The 21600-nt window shown below is 34.9% G+C and overlaps 2 protein-coding genes across 10 annotated transcripts in view; both read left to right on the top strand.

The window, feature by feature from the left end:
* JhI-21 (Juvenile hormone Inducible-21) overlaps positions 1 to 1571 on the top strand; it is a 53911-nt gene extending 52340 nt beyond the window's left edge. For all 4 annotated transcript variants that reach the window (XM_075296436.1, XM_075296437.1, XM_075296434.1 and 1 more), the window contains exon 8: positions 508 to 1571. In XM_075296436.1, coding sequence (XP_075152551.1) covers positions 508 to 784 — 277 coding nt within the window. In that variant the 3' untranslated portion in view covers positions 785 to 1571. The remainder of the gene's footprint in view (positions 1 to 507) is intronic.
* Positions 1572 to 3418: 1847 nt separating this feature from the next.
* Positions 3419 to 20453, top strand: LOC142226419 (PI-PLC X domain-containing protein 1-like). Of its 6 annotated transcripts, none has more exons than XM_075296432.1 (4): positions 3419 to 3609; positions 16486 to 17483; positions 19834 to 20107; positions 20178 to 20453. In XM_075296432.1, the coding sequence occupies exons 2-4, from the start codon at positions 16532 to 16534 to the stop codon at positions 20413 to 20415; spliced, it is 1464 nt and encodes a 487-aa protein (XP_075152547.1). In that variant the 5' UTR covers positions 3419 to 3609; positions 16486 to 16531; the 3' UTR covers positions 20416 to 20453. The 6 variants fall into 6 exon arrangements, with proteins under 6 accessions (XP_075152547.1, XP_075152544.1, XP_075152546.1 ...); XM_075296429.1 differs by lacking the exon at positions 3419 to 3609 and adding an exon at positions 9135 to 9279 and having other exon boundaries at positions 16029 to 17483; XM_075296431.1 differs by lacking the exon at positions 3419 to 3609 and adding an exon at positions 9137 to 9216 and having other exon boundaries at positions 16029 to 17483.
* Positions 20454 to 21600: the final 1147 nt, after the last annotated feature.

Genomic DNA, 21600 nt, shown 5'->3' with positions numbered 1-21600 from the left:
ATATGGTGGTCGCTTATTTCATTTCTGGCTCTCTACGTATTGTCTAATATATACCACGTATGGAATAACTCACAATTTAGAAAACGATGTTAAGAAGTTTTAAGATACCACAACCCAAGAAGTAATTCGATTGTCGATGACAGTCTTTCGTAGAAGTTTCTACGCAATCCATGGTGGAGGGTACAGAAAATTCGGCCTTGCCGAACTTACGGCCGTATATACTTGTTTGCCTTCAACCAGGAAAATAAGTGATCCAATTAATTTTCAATTAAAACAGCCTATAGTAATGTCTTATAATAACTTCTCCTCTCCTATTTGTTCCATGCCAACAATCAAAATTTGGTCAAAAACTTCCAAATGTGTTTTTTAGTAGATTTTTGGTAGACCTGAAGTCTTCTATTAAGCTCCTAACAATTTTGTTTTTAAAATTTATTTAAATCAATTTTATATAATAAAGATTTTGTTTATTAAAAATTTTATTATATCCAATTTTACTTTTTTTTTCAGACCCGACATTCCACGTCCTATACGGGTACATACAGCGCTACCAATCATCTTCATAATCTGTTGTATTGTTTTGGTTTTAATGCCCAGTTTCACTCAACCGCTGAATCTCATCATGGGCTTGGCTATCACATTAGCTGGTATACCATTCTATTACGTGTGTATAGCCTGGAAGGATAAACCTAAAAGTTATGGAAACTTGTCCAATGGTGTTGTTAATTTATGTCGGGGTTTATTCAATACAACCATCATTGAGGGAAACGAAAGTGTTAAAAACTAAATTGCCGCGAAGTAGCAACATTTGAAATATTAAAAAAATCAAGTTTGAAAATTTATCCAATTTCATCTATCAATACTCATCTCTCTTTGAAAAGTGTGTTTGACCACCACCGCCTGTACCAAAGTGCATGTATATGTGTATCTCATCATGAATGTAAAAAAAAAAGATCCTGAAATCGAAATTTATTGCAATGCAAAATTTGGGGCTTTCAAATTCTAAGTGGAGTATTCAAAAGATCCTACTCCATTACCAAATGACCTCATCCAAAATATTTTCTCACCACATCGTTAGATTTTAATATATATTTTTAAATTACTATTTTATGTTTTTTATATATAATTTTAATTTTTTGTCTATAATCTTTAAAAGAGTGTACTTAAAAATGTATTTATTAATTTCAAGGCAATGAATTTTTTTGCAAGTATTTTGTATGATGTGCCCGAAAATCTCAAAGAATTTAAATCTCCAATCTAATAAGATTATTATTGTAACATTTTGTATACCTCAAAAGTAAAGTAAAGACAATTTTGTAAAATTTATAATTAGTTTTCTCATTCATATTTGATTACTCGTAATTATTATAAAACCGTACTGTCTTTGTCAGCTTTTTGTATTGGATTTTATTTGCATACATATATAACAAAGTTTAATGTTTCTATATGTATAAATGTATTGTAAAACAACAACAACAACCAAAATGCTTGCATTTAAAACAAAAACTGACAAATTTAGGGAAATTTGTATAAGTGAATACTGTAAAAAATAAATTTATTAATTATTTATGGCATTTGATTCTTTTTATTAAAAGGGTTTTGATCTTTAAACTTTTCGTTTTTTAAAACAAGCATTTTCTGAAGGTCTCCTGACTGTAAAACTCATAGACCTTATAATACATAGATGAGCCATGGGTGTCAAACTATGTTTGACAGTTCCGAAGGTTAATAATAAACGAGAAAAATAAGAGCACGCTTACAATCCCTTTCGTTTTCCTTTTTGTAGTTTGCCAATTTTACACAAAATTAGAACGTTTATGATGTAACAGAGGATTTATAAATAAACTAATATATTAAAAGTTCATACTTGAACAAAAAATTGTGACCAAAACCGCGAAAATACGAAATTTAATTTTGAGCAGCATTGCTCTTTACGAACAACACAAAAGCAAATGCGCGAAAATTAATCTTTGGGACTGACTCTTTACGAAAAAATCAAAACAAAATGTCAGAAAATTAATTTTTGGAACTGACACATTTTTTTATAGAGAATAGTGAATCCATACATAGACCTTTTAATACATAGATGAGCCATGGGTGTCAAACTATATTTGACAGTTCCGAAGATTTAGAATAAACGGGAAAAATAAGAGCAGGCTTACAATCTCTTTCGTTTTCTTTTTTGTAGTTTGCCAATTTTACACAAAATTAGAACGTTTATGATGCAACAGAGGATTTATAAATAAATTAATATATTAAAAGTTCATATTTGAACAAAAAATTGTGACCAAAATCGCGAAAATACGAAATTTAATTTTGAGCAGGATTGCTCTTTACGAACAACACAAAAGCAAATGCACGAAACTTAATGTTTGGGACTGACTCTTTACGAAAAAATCAAAACGAAATGTCAGAAAATTAATTTTTGGAACTGACACATTTTTTTTTAAAGAGAATAGTGGATCATCTATGTATTAAAAGGTCTATGCTGCCACCTACTAACGCAGTTTCTCTTCACAGTTTCGTCCTCTTGTCGTTTTAATCGCTCTGTGGTAGCACTGTTCAGTGCTGCCAGGTTTTTTTTAGCCTTCCCCCCCAAATATTATGCAAATACTCATAAAAAAAAGCGTCGCCAAAAAAGTAGTGAAAAATGCTCTTTTTGTTCACTACTTTTTTGGCGACGCTTTTTGAACCCGGAAGTGATATTTTGTGATATTTTGCCAAATAAATATTTTTTTTTTATTTTTTATGATTTCTAATGCATTCTAACACTTTTGTAAAAAGTTTAATCTCACTTATTTTAAAAAATTTGCAATTTTTCTAGAATGTATTTAGCATTTTATTAATTTTTTATTAATTCTTACTCTGTTTTTAACTTATTTGAAACAAAAACGTTAAACCCCTACCCACCGAAAACATGAAAAAAGTGAGTTATAAAAAATTAATTGAAATAAATCTCTGTGTAGTTAAAATAAAAAAACATCTTTGGGAAGACATTTTTGGAAGTGCTTTCAAAATTTGGAAACCCTAAAATATTCCATTTGATGTGTAACGTTTTTCTCAACGAATCAAACTGTCATATATTAACAGCGTCATCTACAATGCTATCCTTTAGTTTACGATGCTGTAATACTACTATTCCTCGCAAGGGGGTGCTTGCATTTCCTGCCTTTGAGGGATGTGGATAAAGTTGGCCTTTTACCAACGTCAACGAAATCAAAAACACATAGTATCTACTTCTTAAAAAATCGGAGTTTTCAGAATTTGTAACATGTATAAATAAATATTTTAAAATGTTATGTTAAATCAATTTCTACTCTCTGTTAGAATAATAGAGAGCTTAGTTGTTTATCTCTCTCTCCCTTTTGCTCTATTGATGACGGCAACTTTGTTTTTGTTGTATTCAGTCATCGTCAACAACTACAGCTGACCACACGCAAACATTAGCCAACTATACAAGTGGCATTCATCAACATTTCGGTTGATGTTCTCGAAATAAATTTATTCTTTTAATACCGAAAAATACGCACAAAAACATTGTAGTTTTCTTCTGCTATTTGATAAGAACTTTCTTAATTATACCAGTGAAGTTACATCGCAATATACTTAAGAGTAAGTAATAATTAATTATCTCGCAATAACGTTTTGTTTTTACAATTTATTGACAAAAACGTACACAAAGAGAACATTAGAGTGTGTCGACTTATGGACGAAATAATATATTTTCGCATTTTAAATTAATATACTGGATATGTTTATTATACATATTTCTTTATATAAAATTGCTCTGACTAGTATTAAGGTAAATTGGCCTATTGAGAACTGCTCATTTTCCAAGAATTTAACAGTTGTAAATTATAAGTCATGCTTGGTCTGCTTACGAATTCAATAACGTTTTACATAACTACTGACGTAAACATATTTTTGATTGATTATTAAATTTATTATGCAATATTTCAATTAACATCGTTAGTCTTCGACGGGGATATTAACAAAAAAAAAAAAACAAAAATGCAGGGAGAGTTAATGGAGAATGAAAGTTAATTGCCAATTTTTTTGTAAAAAGGTCTCTGCCATTGACTATCTATCTATTTAACGGGTTTTAAATAAGAGAATAATTCTTTCCTTGCAAATAGTGTTAAATTTCACTTTCAATCGAACGCCAAATATCTGATGTTTTTTCGCGGTAATGTTGGTTACATCTCTGAGTGATTCAAAGCTTCTCAAGGTGGTGTCACACATAGTGATTCGCCACAGATATACTCAACTTAAACGAAGACTCGTATAGCAATCCTTGAGAGAGTATTTCAAACTGAAAAATTTCCCTTAAAGATCTCCATCTCCGAATCTTTCTATAGTAAATGGGTTATTCCATATTACCTTATTACACACAAAAAAATAAAATATGAATTTGTACATAAATTTGTACATTTTTATAAATTTATGGACTTTTTCATAAAAAATATGTACACTTACATAATATATTGTTTCGTAAATACTTGTTTTGAAATTATAATTCTTTTAATAATATATATGGACGGTTTCATAAAATCAATGAAACTTTACTTAATATATCAAAAAATACAGGTTTTCTCTTAGCGTGAGAGAACCACAACATCGAGTTACTCTCATATGTAACAATACAAGCATATAATACGAGACAAAAAAAAAAAATAAAACATAACGTTGTGAAGGCAGCACGTGTGTTTGAGTTTTTCAGTACAGTTTGAGTCGCCGTCGCGAATCGAAGAATTTTTTATTGCTGTAAAAAATTGACAAAAAAAGAAAAACAATATTGAATGGAAGCGTTGGTTCTCATAAGTAATAGAAAATATTATAAAATTATGTTCTTTACTGGTTGGACTTTAGTAAATGGGTTCATACATTTTGACCAATTATGCAGGCATTAAAAATCAGGAGAAAATCTTAAGGAAAGGTTACATGTATTGCATGACGTTTTTAATATATATTATGGAAAAGTACATATTTTTCAATGACGACAAATATGTATACTTCATTTATAATATTAAAAACTCCATTCATACCCTGCCAACAAATTTTGAATTTGGGGACGCTTCTGAGAATCCCCACTACGTCGAAAACAATCATATACGACATCAAAAACTCGTCGAAAAAGCGCCGTCACTATTGAGAAGTTGTACCACGCCAAGTTACTACGAAAAAGTTTCTCATCAGTGCAATTATTAGGTGCCTATTTAGATCAATTTCGAAGGACGCCAATAAGAACCCCTGCAAACTATCAGAAAAAGTGCATTTTAAGGTAATTGTAGAAGAATCATTGTGGTCAAGTAAAACATGATTGTGTAGATGTTTATTGATTTGATTAAACATTTATAATTTCTTATAAATATAACATTTTTCGGTTTATCTCATCACATTTAACATAATATTTTGCATTAATAAAAGAATGATGTTGAGTTTTAAGTAGCAAGTTACATATTGCAGCGTCTACCAGCCAGTTTGTTTATTTTCGATGGAGACAGCGTGCCTGGAAAAATATTTGAAAAACGATCACTTTATTATATTTGGAAAGTCGAAAATTGTTCACCATATACCTTTCACAATTTTAAGCGTAATATCTATGTTTTCAGAACTTTATTTTCGTTTTTATTTAAATAAAATATAACAAGCTGGTTGCGCTTGGCGTTTCACAAAAAATAAAATGGCTCTTCTAACAGTAGTGATGGCAAAATACTTTCATGTACATTTTGTACTTTTTGATATGCTTCCCCCCATCACAGTTCGCGATGGTTGTGGTGACATTTACGAGTCTGTGGCAGCGATGAGGATGAAATGGAACTTTGAAATGCTGGCAGGGATATAACAAAATATCATAAAATTTGCGTCGACGTGTCTCTCAAATGTACTGTCGTTTGCGTCGAAAAATATCATAACATTTGTGTTTTTCATAAATTTCTGAATAAAATCCCACAAAAGCAATACCAAAACGATTGTAGAAAATTAAAATAAAACGTATGTGTATATTAAAGCGAATATTCATTATGGTTTTATGTGAATATTGCCGTTTAAATTTATTCCTGGGCAGAGCTGCTTTGAAAAAAATTGACAAATAAAACAATTTTTTTCTCATAGCCCTCTACACCTTGACATTTGTTTTCTCTTTATAGGAGCACAATGCTTAATCTTGTTATACTCAATTATCTTTGAATAGATAGTTTGTAGTGTTGCCAGGTGATTTTTGAAACTTTCCCCGAAATATTAGAAAACCCCCAAAAACTATATTTTTCATTGGCGCTAAAGCAAATTTAATTCTATTTCAGTTCATGGAATTATTATGTTTTGAAAAAGTTTTTAGCACACACAGTTAAAATGTAAATTTTACTATCACTTCAAAAATTCACGTAAATCGGGATAAAACTTTGGTCTCCGGTGGTCATGAGAGTGTAAACCGGGCTAAATGTATATATTGGAGCTATATCTAAATCTGAACAAATGTACTTCTTGTGCAAAATTTGAAGTAAATCAATGTGAAACTATGGTCTCAATGGCTATATAAGTAAATAACGGGCGAACGATATATATGGGAGCTATGTATATCTAAAGGGGGAGATCGGTTGATAAACACGTCAATTATGACCAAATCGGTGATAAATATAAATGACAGATATATATCTAAATCAGAACCGTCTTTTCCAAAATCAATAGGAATTGTCTTTTAGCCGAAGACACAAAAATACATGACATAAAAACTAAAGGATGAGTCTCAGACTGGTCCTTTTTGACGTTACATACAAATGCACAAATTTATTTTACCCTCAACCATATAAATGTTGAAGGGTATAAAAATTGTCTGGCATGATCTATCTTCAAACGTTAAGTCTACAGACATACAATGAAAATAATATTTACTTGATATTAAAGATTACGCAACCTAAAGTTTAGAATGCGCAAATTTTATTTATTTATCCCTCCGTTAAAGTCGCATGTCTTTGAAGTAAGGCTAATTTTCCTTAAAGTAAAGAAACACATTTTTGATTTAAAGAAATTGTCCTTAAATTAACAGAAATATTAAAACTTTAGATTTAAGATACAAACGCTTCAAATATAGGCTAAGACTTATTTTGAGGATTTAGCGTCTTTGGTTTAACTTTTTTTTTTTAGAATTAAGAAAACATTATTTACTTTGAAGTATATGTTATAATTTGGATTTTTAAACTGGCATTTGTTTGTACGTTAGTATCTTTATTAACTAATAAACCGCGAGAAGAGAATGAAAATTTAATAAATGAGATCTGTATCGTAATTTTAATTTTATTAGTCCTAGATTTAAAGCCAGATAGGTCGCTAAAAAGTTTTTATTTTAAAGAAGCAGCATCAAATTTTTTTTTGAGTGTAGAAAACTCTATGTTCCCCATCAATGGAAGTTGCGATCATACCGTTTATAGATCGATTTAAGAATTCAATGGAATTCAATTGGCTTAAATATTTTTTTAGTTACAACAATATTAAATGTTTTTAAAATTTTGGTTTAGCCGAAGCCTAAACTAATTAAACAATTTGAAAATTCGAGACGTAAAAAGAAAACTTTTCTAAAACCGCAAAATTTAAAATTGTGAAAAAATCGACTTTTTAATTTTAGTGGACTTTTTAAAATTGGCTTTTAGATAAATTTTGCAAAATGTGAGAAAGTTTTCTTATTTTAATTATTTTTTGGTTATTTTAATGACACAAAATAGTTCATATTTTTTTAAGATGAGTAAATTTTTATTTAATTGTGTTCATAATTTTTTAAAATGAATAAATTTTACCAAAATTGTTTCTATCTGAAACTTCGTATATTTCTAAAGAGCAGTGTACACTAAAATAATACTCAATTATAAAATATAAATTATAAAAACAATATTAAAATGCCATAAAATAGGGCAAAATTTAAAAATAAAAATATTAAAATAAAAACATTATTAGTAAAATCACTAAAAATCGTTATTTTTTAATTTTTGTGTTCAATGGGCGTTGCAAATATGTCATTAGAATAAAATAACGTCAAATTATAATTCAACCATATATTGTTGAGCCATTGCATATGGCTCATATATGGAAGCTAAATTTAAATCTGAACATTTCTAAAAAATAAATTCATTAAATATTATCATATGAAAAATTGATCGACGATGAAATTCGATCTCTGTGTGTGGTTTCAAACCTCTCCTGCGGAATGTTACGAATGGGAGTAAAAAGTACTAATATTTATGAAATTTAGATGCTAAATTAAATTTGATGCTAAATTATTAATAGAAAAAAGATTAAATCAATACTTAATTTTGAAAAGAACATTTTTCGCCTAAATACAAAAAAATAAATGCTTAATTTAGCTGAAAAATATTAAAGTGGTCACACTGCTAAAGAGATTTTCACAATTTTTGACACCAAATTTTAACTTTAACATAAGACATTTTCTTAAACAACAGAAAAAATTTGTTATTTTTAATAATATTTCTTCAATTTGACAAAAAGTTTCATACTATTTCATGTTGCAATTGGTAAAATATTTCAGTCAACAATTTCTAAAAAAACCTAAATTTTCTTACTGGTGGGTTCACTTATTTTGGGTGTATGTTTTCCAAAATCAAATAAAAAAGGAATACCTTTACCAATATTTTACCTTTTACACCTACCCGAGGACCAAACATTTTTTTTTTATACAATGCAACGTATAATTATCATTAATTAAAAGAGAAAAACACAAAAATAACAGCAATTTCACGGTACTAACAATACATTCCCCACCCTTCAAGTTAATCTCAACATTTCATTTCATTGATTAAGAAAATCATGGAGATTAATTTATACTGTCATACATCAAAAGAGAAAGGTAGAGAATGAGAAACCCTCTTCATGCAGATCATAAAGAAAGAAATGTTCAATGCGATGCTCATTGGAACTGTCAAAACAGCTTAAGCCATTAAAACATAAATGATTCTCAGAACAATCTCACAGGGCAATACGCTCAAAGAGTCGTTTTATATTTTGTTTGTTTGCCATGATTCTGCCACAGTAGCTTCTTACTACTCTAGTTCGGCTGTAAGTCATGATGATTATGATCATGATGTGGGAGCGAAGACCATAGAAACTCATTTCAAATAAAGTCGCCATCAGTTCAGATTCAGACTTTATTAAGAACGGTGCGAAAAATATTCATATCGGATTAAATTATTATTACTCAGTCTTAGAAACAACGTGAGAACTTAATTCCGAATTAAATTGAAATATCGGAAATATTTGTAAACAATGAATAGATGTGTAACTAAAATTGAATATCAATGTGTTATTGTTTTGCGATCAAACGGAAATGAAAATCTGAAAAAGATACAATTGGGAATTTCAATTCTATTGAATGAAGTGAAAAAAAGCAACTCAAAATGGCTAATGTGTTTTAGAGCGAAATAATTTCTCTTTGTTTGCCCAACGAAACAAAACAAACATTTTAGCAAAAAAAAAAATGTATAAGTTTCCAAGAAAATAATCAGCAAATCTAGAAATGCATTTTAAGTCATAGAAAAAAATAATTATTTACATTGTTATTGTACAAATGAAAATGAAGACTATACAGTATTAGTAGCCTAGTTTACTTCTAACTGGGTTAATTGTAATTTGTAGAGTACTGCACCACTAATAAAAAGAAATTTTTGAAAATGGATAACACATGTGTAAATGGCCTATATTTCGGCGTGTCCGAAACTTAAGTCCCCTATTCCAAGGATAAGATACAGGAAAATTTCCTGTGGACCTTTATGGGCAATTTTTGCTGTGGCCGCAAGATATTAGAAAATTGGGTTATTATGGGGACTGTTGAAAGTCAGATAATGAACCTCTCGTCCGCTGATACTCAAATTTCGACTGCTGCTAAGCCGTATTCGGAACGTAATATTAAATTAATGGAACAATCCATTTTTTTTATAGAAAATGGGAAATAATAGAATTTATTTTGATAAATTGGTTAAATAAGATCCGGTGGCAGCATCGATACGCTAAAAATAGTTGGGACCGGTGCGTCTCGACGGCTTTATTATCTGTTGTAAGATATGTATCTTTTGGGACCATTTCAGTTAGGGATATTAGAAGCAAATAATAAGCAATATGAACAAAGAAGACAATCTAAAATTGGTATATGTACATGATAGCTAACTCAAATTGTTACCAAGTCCACAAAGCTATATCAACCGAAATTAGGAATTCAAGCACCATCATATTAGCTTAATTGATAGCTCATTCATTTTTTTATATACATTTGCGCTTTAGTTAATTGAAAAAGAACGTTATTCGTGAAAGAGTTCAAACGCCATACAGAACGTGACAAATACATCTGATATAAAAAGAAGATTTAGTAACAATACAATTCTTATTTTTATTTTTGATTCGACCTTTTCTAATTGTTTTTAGACATCTGTTGTTGCTTTTGGGCTTTTAAGGTCAGATATTTTTATGCGAATAGATTAGTTTATTCCATTTTTTTCATCCAACGTTTCGCTGGGTGATTCCAGCTTCTTCAGGGATGGTATCTTTATCGAAAATCTTTAGTCAGGTTATTTTCTATTGCACTTTTAAAGTTTTCTTATTCGCTAACATATAACATGAGACAAACACAAAACTTTAAACATTTGCTGAAAATAATCAGATTTAAAACTAAATATCACAGGGCTTTCCTACAAACATTTTTTATTTCTAAACTGGTGAAACGCCACTATGATTCGGATAAGATATTCGTAGAGTATTCGCCTACCGAAGTCATTACACAATTTCCTCTCTTCTTTCAATGTGTATCACACCTTGTGCGACCTAGAGAAACGTGGCCATCAGCTTTCAATGTGACGGAGTTTATATATATATATATATATATATATATATATATATATATATATATATATATATATATATATATATATATATATATATATATATATATATATATATATATATATATATATATATATATATATATATATATATATATATCAGATATTAGGAGTGATATCTGCGCCGTGACATCGACACTAACATATCTAAGTGCGGTTTAAGTTTAGATGGGGCGATATTTGCTTATTGTCGTTGCAACTCTTGCAATTCTCCCATCGGACATTCACCATCATAACAGCCTTCTCGCGCTGTATGAGCTTTCATGTATCCAGAAGTATACCAATAGATTCTAGTTCTCCTGGAATATATAAGGTAGTTTCTAGCCTTGCTAACTCATACGCTTCGCTGTTCTCTGGTATGATCCGGTTGCCAGGCACACATATGTGAATATTGTACTGCTCAGCCATCTCATTGAGAGATTTGCGGCAGTTGATGGTCGTTTTCAAACTAAGGAACACAGAGTCCAAGGATTTTATTGCAGGTTGAATGTCTGTGTATATATTAACCCAGTAAAAAAGCGTCGCCAAAAAGTTATGAAAATGTTCTTTTTGGATCCGGAAGTTGTGCAAAATTGACGCATAAGCGATGAATTTAACATGGGCTTGTCATAGGACGGAAGTCCTCCATTTCAACAGCCGGTGCACTGAATTTGCATCACTTCTTTAGGTGTGATTCGAATTCAATGTTTTGGATGTAAATTAAAAAATTCTGTGATATTTTGTTAAATTTTGTTTATACTTTTTTTATACATTTTAATGGATTCTAACGCTTGTCTGAAACGTTTGACCTCAAGGCCATCCGTGTAGAAATCTATATAGGGTGATACGGTCAAAATTTGGTCAATATAAACTAGACGTATTTCTTTCAATTTTGCATTAAAAAAACCTGAACACCCCTCATTTTGAAGGTGTGTGTGTGTAGAATGTTGCTCCTACTTTCATTTTGGAATTCACTCTTCAGTTGTCAAAATGCCGTCCAAGCAAGAAGAGCAGCGTATCAAAATTTTGCTCGCGCATCGTGAAAATCCGAGCTACTCGCACGCAAAGCTGGCAAAATCGCTAAAAGTTGCCAAATCAACCGTTACAAATGTAATTAAAGTGTTTGGGGAACGTTTGTCGACAGCCAGGAAGTCTGGATCGGGGGGAAATCGAAAACCGGAAGCCGCTGAGACGACAAAGAGAGTTGCCGGTAGTTTCAAGCGAAACCCTAACCTCTCTCTCCGAGATGCCGCAAATAAGCTGGGTGTACCGTCTACAACCGTGCATCGAACCAAAAAAACGAGCCGGACTATCGACTTACAAGAAGGTAGTGACTCCAAATCGCGATGATAAACAAAATACGACGGCCAAAGCGCGATCCCGGAGGCTGTACACGATGATGCTGACGAAGTTTGACTGCGTGGTAATGGACGACGAAACCTACGTCAAAGCCAGCTACAAGCAGCTTCCGGGACAGGAGTTTTATACGGCAAAAGGAAGGGGAAAGGTAGCAGATATTTTCAAGCACATAAAACTGTCAAAGTTCGCAAAGAAATATCTGGTTTGGCAAGCCATCTGTACCTGTGGCTTGAAAAGCAGCATTTTCATAGCTTCCAGGACTGTCAACCAAGAAATTTACGTGAAAGAGTGTTTGAATAAACGTCTGCCGCCTTTCCTGAAGAAACACGATTGTTCCGCACTGTTTTGGCCGGATTTGGCATCTTGCCATTACGGTAAAAAGGCTATGGAGTGGTACGCCGCCAACAACGTGCAGGTGGTTCCCAAGGACAAGATCCCACCCAACACGCCAGAGCTCCGCCCAATTGAGAAATACTGGCCTATTGTCAAGCGGAACCTAAACTGTTTTTAAAAATATTTAAAAACCACGTTATAAAAATTGAATGAAAAGAACTTCCTGTGTAGTTAAAATAAAGAACATCATTGGGAGTAGATCTTCTGGAAGTGCTTTTAAAATTGTGCCTGTGGAAGAACTTCCAAATTTTTTTGCTGGGAATACCAATATTTGTTGGAACATTACTTCTCAGCAAATTTTCCACCTCTATTGTTGCTAATATTTCAGCCTGAAAAACACTACAGTGATTAGGTAATCATTTCGCTATTTTAAGTCCCAGGTCTTTAGAATATATTCCGAAACCCATTTGTCCATTCAATTTGGAGCCATCCGTGTAGAAATCTATAAAGGGTGATACGGTCAAAATTTGGTCAATATAAACTAGACGTATTTCTTTCAATTTTGCATTTAAAAAACCTGAACACCCCTCATTTTGAAGGTGTGTGTGTGTAGAATGTTGCTCCTACTTTGATTTTGGAATTCACTCTTCAGTTGTCAAAATGCCGTCCAAGCAAGAAGAGCAGCGTATCAAAATTTTGCTCGCGCATCGCGAAAATCCGAGCTACTCGCACGCAAAGCTGGCAAAATCGCTAAAAGTTGCCAAATCAACCGTTACAAATGTAATTAAAGTGTTTGGGGAACGTTTGTCGACAGCCAGGAAGTCTGGATCGGGGGGAAATCGAAAACCGGAAGCCGCTGAGATGACAAAGAGAGTTGCCGGTAGTTTCAAGCGAAACCCTAACCTCTCTCTCCGAGATGCCGCAAATAAGCTGGGTGTACCGTCTACAACCGTGCATCGAGCCAAAAAACGAGCCGGACTATCGACTTACAAGAAGGTAGTGACTCCAAATCGCGATGATAAACAAAATACGACGGCCAAAGCGCGATCCCGGAGGCTGTACACGACGATGCTGACGAAGTTTGACTGCGTGGTAATGGACGACGAAACCTACGTCAAAGCCAACTACAAGCAGCTTCCGGGACAGGAGTTTTATACGGCAAAAGGAAGGGGAAAGGTAGCAGATATTTTCAAGCACATAAAACTGTCAAAGTTCGCAAAGAAATATCTGATTTGGCAAGCCATCTGTACCTGTGGCTTGAAAAGCAGCATTTTCATAGCTTCCGGGACTGTCAACCAAGAAATTTACGTGAAAGAGTGTTTGAATAAACGTCTGCCGCCTTTCCTGAAGAAACACGGTTGTTCCGTACTGTTTTGGCCGGGTTTGGCATCTTGCCATTACGGTAAAAAGGCCATGGAGTGGTACGCCGCCAACAACGTGCAGGTGGTTCCCAAGGACAAGAACCCTCCCAACACGCCAGAGCTCCGCCCAATTGAGAAATACTGGGCTATTGTCAAGCGGAACCTAAAGAAGACCAAAAAAACTGCTAAGGACGAGCAGCAGTTCAAAGCAAACTGGCTTTCTGCGGCGAAGAAGGTGGACAAGGTGGCTGTACAAAATCTGATGGCAGGTGTCAAGCGTGAGGCCCGGCAATTCGGATTTGGAAAAGCGAAAGCCTAACTGAATATTTTCCTGAGTTTTATACTAATTGAACTTGAAAAAGAAATTTAATTTGACTTTTTAAATAAACGATTTCACCGATTTACACGCGTTTTCCCTTGACCAAATTTTGACCGTATCACCCTTTATAACGTTTATTCCAAGGATCTGTGTGATCCACGTCGCACTATTGTCGAAAAGCGGTTTGGCAGAGAGTAATCCACTACGTTCGGCACATCTGGCATTATTTTGAGAACCAAACTGTGCGTTTTTTTTCGACCACAGCGATAGCACGTGCAACCGCACAGCCGTAGTTGCAGCTGGCTGTTTGGCCAAAATGTCTAAAGGCAATAGATGCAGCATGACATTAAGAGAATCTGTTCCTGTTGTACTGAATGCGCCTGAGATACACAAGCATGCCGACTGCTGAAGTGCCGGCCACCAGACCACAACACCATATAGCATTATAGTTCTAGCCACTACAGTGTACAGCCAATGCACAATTTTCGGTTTTAGTCCCCACTTTTTCCCAATTGCCTTTTTGCAAAAGTCAGCTTAAAGTTCAGCTTCCTGTCCAATATAACTCAAGGTATTTTGCACACTCACCAAAGGGAATTTCAATACCACCTAAGGAGATGGCCTTAACCGTGGGATGGCAGGTGTCAAGCGTGAGGCCCGGCAATTCGGATTTGGAAAAGCGAAAGCCTAACTGAATATTTTTCCTGAATTTTATACTAATTGAACTTGAAAAAGAAATTTAATTTGACTTTTTAAATAAACGATTTCACCGATTTACACGCGTTTTCCCTTGACCAAATTTTGACCGTATCACCCTTTATAACGTTTATTCCAAGGCTCTGTGTGATCCACGTCGCACTATTGTCGAAAAGCGGTTTTGCCAGAGAGTAATCCACTACGTTCGGCACATCTGGCATTATTTTGAGAACCAAACTGTGCGTTTTTTTTCGACCACAGCGATAGCACGTGCAACCGCACAGCCGTAGTTGCAGCTGGCTGTTTGGCCAAAATGTCTAAAGGCAATAGATGCAGCATGACATTAAGAGAATCTGTTCCTGTTGTACTGAATGCGCCTGAGATACACAAGCATGCCGACTGCTGAAGTGCCGGCCACCAGACCACAACACCATATAGCATTATAGTTCTAGCCACTACAGTGTACAGCCAATGCACAATTTTCGGTTTTAGTCCCCACTTTTTCCCAATTGCCTTTTTGCAAAAGTCAGCTTAAAGTTCAGCTTCCTGTCCAATATAACTCAAGGTATTTTGCACACTCACCAAAGGGAATTTCAATACCACCTAAGGAGATGGCCTTAACCGTGGGAATTTCGTGTTATTTGCAGTACTCGTACATGACTAGTTCAGTAGTAACAGCAAAAAAACATGCCTGCTCTCTCTTTTTCTCTCTGAAATTTCAAAAATAGTCGATACTCTTGTATCGGACAGTGGGGCTAACTACTTAGGGGAACGCCCTCGTATGTATATCAGTAGATGGATCAGTCACCCGAAATACTATGCTCGATTATTATTCGGTAACACTTCTAAGAATACCGATAGGAAAAGTTTCCTTTGTAATGTAAACATTTTGGGCAAACGGGAAGATCAGTAAATCAGTTTTGTAATTCAAAGCAATAACCACAATGCATAGCTTATAATGAGTCTACAAATAATCCTGCCATAAATGGATAGAATAGTTTATCGGTCATTTGCCCAATACAGTGCCTTTAATAAATATTAGCCGTTTTGTTTTGAGTGATTGTGCATATAAATAGAGGCTCGTCTAAATAGCATGATCCCAGTCCAAGGTGTCATTCTAAATTAAAAACAATTTAAGTCTGAATCTCGATCAACAAATTCCCTGTCACTTGATGTATTTGTGTATAGTATGATCGTTTGTATAAAGCCATACACAAAAAAAAAACAAACTAAGAAAATTCTTTGAGAAAAAACAACTACAAAAACGTCACTACCGGCACTATAGTTGATCGTGTTGAGATGTCGACATCACATTGAAGACAATCATAATAATCGAATAATCAAATTTTATAACACTGAAAATAAATTGAATTAAGTCAAGAGCGGTATATACGCCGGCGGACAAGGAAAATTTACCTAACTTAATTATACTGCCAGACATAAAGAAAGAACGAACGAACGCAGGAAAGCACTTCAATACAGGGAATATAACAGAAATATCTACAAAGAAATCGAAGACACATTTGAAAATGTCCCCTAATTCCCACAGCCACAATGTGCTCAAAATTTTCGCACTGATCTTCATTTTTCAACTCATGTTAACAATGTCAACGGAGGCAGCAACTGTTGTGAGAGGTGACAACAATGATTTTTGGGACTTGGGTTCATCGCGGCCAGATGATAATCCCTCAAAATTGCGACTTTGGTTAACTATAAGTGCACAGAAACGTTTTCTGGAAATATCTTGGATTAATGCTCCAGCTCTAGAAGATGATAGGATTATGCTAACTTCAGGAGAACCCCGTAGCTTCGAAAAGTTAAAATATATTCCAACGGAAAAAACTCCAATGGCCCAGTTCAGTAATGAAGAAGAGGACAGATCATTGGCTGCGAAAGATGAGGAAGAGGAAGGCAGTGGCTCATTGAATTTTGGGACCTCCACTACAGCAAAACCCTTGTCGGCGTCATTATACAATGCCGAAGATATTCACTATTGGATATCTAATAATGGTACAAATAAAATTGTTGCTGCTCTCAAGCCCACAGCAAATTCGTTATGGTTTACCACTGGTGTCCCTTTTGATTATAATCTTTCCAAAGCTGTAACAATACATACCTCCTGTTATGGTTATTGGGCTACCTATGTTAGTGGTGATGGTACGATTTTAGCTTCAACCTGTTTACGTGCCTTTCCTCGTTGGATGAATGAAATGAAATCTATTGTGGGGCCTTTACGGTTTCGTGATCTATTTCTACCCGGTTCTCATGATTCAGGCTCTTATCGCCTAAATTTCAATCCCTTAAATCATGAAAATTTGGTTACGAAGTATTCTCTGTGTCAGGATGATGATATCCGTGGCCAATTGATGCATGGCATAAGATATTTGGATATACGTGTTGGTTATCATCGCAATACACCTGAGATGTTTTTCATTAACCATGGCATAACTCGACAAAGACCTCTTGTGGAAATAATCGACCAAGTCAAGGAGTTTGTGGAAGCAACAAATGAAATTATCATATTTGGTCTAAAGGAGTTTCCAGTGGGTAAGTACAATACTACACATTGTATTTCGATAAAATTACTACAAAATTTGTCAAAAATGTTGTACTAGCAGTTGCAACGATGGGATTTTCCCCAAGATAAGTCTCACAGGGCCAGGTTACGTCACATACACATTTTTTTTGTCAATAGGGAAGAGGTAATGCTTAAGGAGGAATAGGTGTGTTTATTGTGACCCTTATCTGGGTCACTCATAATATTTTCGTCGCCGTTATGGCATACATCCTGCCTGCAGGATTGTGCTGTGGTCCGGTAAACGGAATAGGTTCTCGGTTACTGGGTCCACTACATAGACGCCCAGTCCCGTCCTCTCACCCATCTTCGATCCATCTGTGTAATAGGTGGGTGAGAGGACGGGCGTATATGCGGAGGACCCAGTCACCGATATCGATGTATAATTCTGCTAAATGGGCCTGTGATGAACGGACAATTGTGCTCGTGCTCGGAAGTGGTATGCCGAAAGCGTGTCGCTCACGATGTGGAAGAGATAAAGCAAACTCACATCTATATAGAGACCTCTCCTCTTGACTAGGAGGCGAATGGGGATGTGGACGTATTGAAAAGTCTTACCACTAGAGAGAAAGCTCTTCTGTAGTGCCAAGTGGAAATGTAGGGGAACGAGGAAATTTACGACTAGAGAGACATCTCCCATATAGTGTACCGATGCAGTGGAAAACGGAAACTCACAACTATAGCGTACTCTCATCTATTGTAAAGATGGGAATGTTTAAGGGGACTAGCAAACTCACGAATATAGATTCTTCTCTAGAGGTGTGAAATTTCACTCACCCACATTCACAAACCAAAATGTTTATTCACGCATGCTCACGCACGATGCAAAATGTTTATTCACGCACGATACGGGTAGCCACTCACGCACATTCACGAAATGAAAACCAGTACTCACGCACGAACTACTTTTAAAGACGCACGCTCACACACGATTCACGAACATTCATGTGAATCACGGTAAATTCACGAGACTCACAACATTTGCCAACCAGGAATAAGCAAAGGTAAAATTCATGAATAGAATATAGTTCAACAGCTAAATTAATTTCAGTTAACATACGAGTAAGAAATCTTGATTTTTTTCGTGATTTTGCAGAAATTTTACTCACGCGCACTCACGCATGAGATATTTGTTTCAGTCCCATTCACGCACAGTCGCGAGAGTTGCTTCAGATTTTGTTCACGACTCACGTGATTCACGCGTGTCTCGACAGTTTCCTGTCACGCGCACACCTCTATTCTTCTATAATAGTTTTTTCTTTCTGTTTTTTTCTAGTTAAGGAACGCACTATCCTCTACGTATTACCTATTTCTCTTTTAATCTCTTTTGCCAAGTTTGTTCAGGCTTGGTGCCATATCTCTTTCTAAATAGTGGGATCTATATTATGTGAAGGAAGACCATTGACGGGTGATATGCCCCCATTGTTTCGTCGTCCTTGCCGCACACTCCACATTTGATATCATTGGTCACTATTTAACCCTCAACTCCATTTGCCTCGCCAGATTTCTCGTAATCGTATTACTCTCTTTCAGGAGCCACCGTGGTGCAATGGTTAGCATGCCCGCCTTGCATACACAAGATCGTGGGTTCGATTCCTGCTACGACCGAACACCAAAAAGTTTTTCAGCGCTGGATTATCCCACCTCAATAATGATGGTGACATTTCTGAGGGTTTCAAAGCTTCTTAAGTGGTTTCACTGGAATGTGGAACGCCGTTCGGACTCGGCTATAAAATGGAGGTCCCTTGTCATTGATCTTAACATGGAATTGGGCAGCATTCAGTGATAAGAGAGAAGTTCACCACTGTGGTATCACAATGGACTCAATAGTCTAAGTGAGCCACATAACCTAACCTACTCCCTTTCAGTAGTTCCTTGGTCCTGAACCCGTTCGAGTTCTCCAATAGAACTCATGTTGTCCTTCTGATTTTGAAAGACGTTGTTTTACACTGCTACATAGGGGCTCAGCCCAATTCCCTTAAGACAGCTCACCGCACTCTTGCGTTCTCTAAGTTCTTGGTTACGGAATGTATATATAAATAACTAGTGTAAGCCACCATGGTACAATGACTAGAATGATCACCTTGCATACAGATGATGATAGGCTCAATCCCAGTATCGGGATTGAGCCTATCATTTAATATTTCTGAGTATTTCAAAGTGCAAGAACAATGGACTGAAGAGCTTAAAATAACGGGATTCAAATATACCTAACCTAACCGAAGCTATAGTATATATGCAATGTTTAATATCATATTTATGATTTGTTAATTAGCAAACTTCAATATACATATCTACTTCTTTACAATTTGTGTTTTTCAGGTTTTGGAAAAAATTTAACTGTTCATCATAAATTGGCACATTTTCTTAAGGAACACTTTGGCGAGTTAGTTGTCCATCCATCAGCAACATGGCGCGCTACTTTAAATGACATTTGGTCTCGTCGCCAAAATGTTATATTGGGATATGATAAATTGGAAGTAGTACAACAATATCCACATCTCCTATTTGGCTCTGTAGAGCAAAGATGGGGTAATGTTCAAAAATGGTCCGATTTGGAAGCATTTTTAAGAGCAAATAGTGACAATGATGTTTCGTAAGTATTGGAATGTTAATGAAAATAATAAATATCCATTAATTATCTCCATTAAATATGCTTCATATAGACGACTTTCAAGCCGGCCGGTTGCTCATATGGCAGAGCTTACGCCTAAAGCCTGGGATGTTATAGTTAATAAATATGGAGGACTACGTAAAATGGCCGATCGCATCAATTGGCGTGTATCGCAATTGTATGCCAATGATTTGGCAACAAATGCAAACATTGTTGCAGTCGATTTTTATCGTGGCACCACTATCGTTGAGACCGCCTTGGATTGGAATAGAAGAAAAATTGTATATTAATATAGATGATTAAATAAAAACGTTGAAATTTTGTGAAATTTTTAACTTAAACAAGTATATACGGCCGTAAGTTCGGCCAGGCCGAATCTTATGTACCCTCCACCATGGATTGCGTAGAAACTTCTACGAAAGACTGTCATCCACAAATTTCAACTCACTCGGATGAAATTTGCTCCTCCAAGAGGCTCCAAAACCAAATCTCGGGATCGGTTTATATGGGGGCTATAAATGATTATGGACTGATATGGACCACTTTTGGCATGGTTGTTAAATCCCTGCCAACATTTTTTGAATTTGGGGACGCTTCTGAGAATCCACACTACGTCGAAAACAATCATATACGACATCAAAAACTCGTCGGAAAAGCGCCGTCACTATTGAGAAGTTGTACCACGCCAAGTTACTACGAAAAAGTTTCTCATCAGTGCAATTATTAGGTGCCTATTTAGATCAATTTCGAAGGACGCCAATAAGAACCCCTGCAAACTATCAGAAAAAGTGCATTTTAAGGTAATTGTAGAAGAATCATTGTGGTCAAGTAAAACACGATTGTGTAGATGTTTATTGATTTGATTAAACATTTATAATTTCTTATAAATATAACATTTTTCGGTTTATCTCATCACATTTCACATAATATTTTGCATTAATAAAATAATGATGTTGAGTTTTAAGTAGCAAGTTACATATTGCAGCGTCTACCAGCCAGTTTGTTTATTTTCGATGGAGACAGCGTGCCTGGAAAAATATTTGAAAAACGATCACTTTATTCTATTTGGAAAGTCGAAAATTGTTCACCATATACCTTTCACAATTTTAAGCGTAATATCTATGTTTTCAGAACTTTATTTTCGTTTTTATTTAAATAAAATATAACAAGCTGGTTGCGCTTGGCGTTTCACAAAAAATAAAATGGCTCTTCTAACAGTAGTGATGGCAAAATACTTTCATGTACATTTTGTACTTTTTGATATGCTTCCCCCATCACAGTTCGCGATGGTTGTGGTGACATTTACGAGTCTGTGGTAGCGATGAGGATGAAATGGAACTTTGAAATGCTGGCAGGGATATCATATACTACCACCACGTACCAAATTTCAACCAGATCGGATGAATTTTGTTTCCCCAAAAGGCACCGGAGGTCGGTTTATATGGGAGCTATATATAATTATGGACTGATAGGAA

The sequence above is a fragment of the Haematobia irritans genome, chromosome 2 (assembly GCF_050003625.1).
Source record: "Haematobia irritans isolate KBUSLIRL chromosome 2, ASM5000362v1, whole genome shotgun sequence".
In the NCBI taxonomy this organism is placed as follows: domain Eukaryota; kingdom Metazoa; phylum Arthropoda; class Insecta; order Diptera; family Muscidae; genus Haematobia; species Haematobia irritans.
Note: the sequence above shows the minus strand (reverse complement) of the source record. Positions and strands in the feature narration are given on the sequence as shown.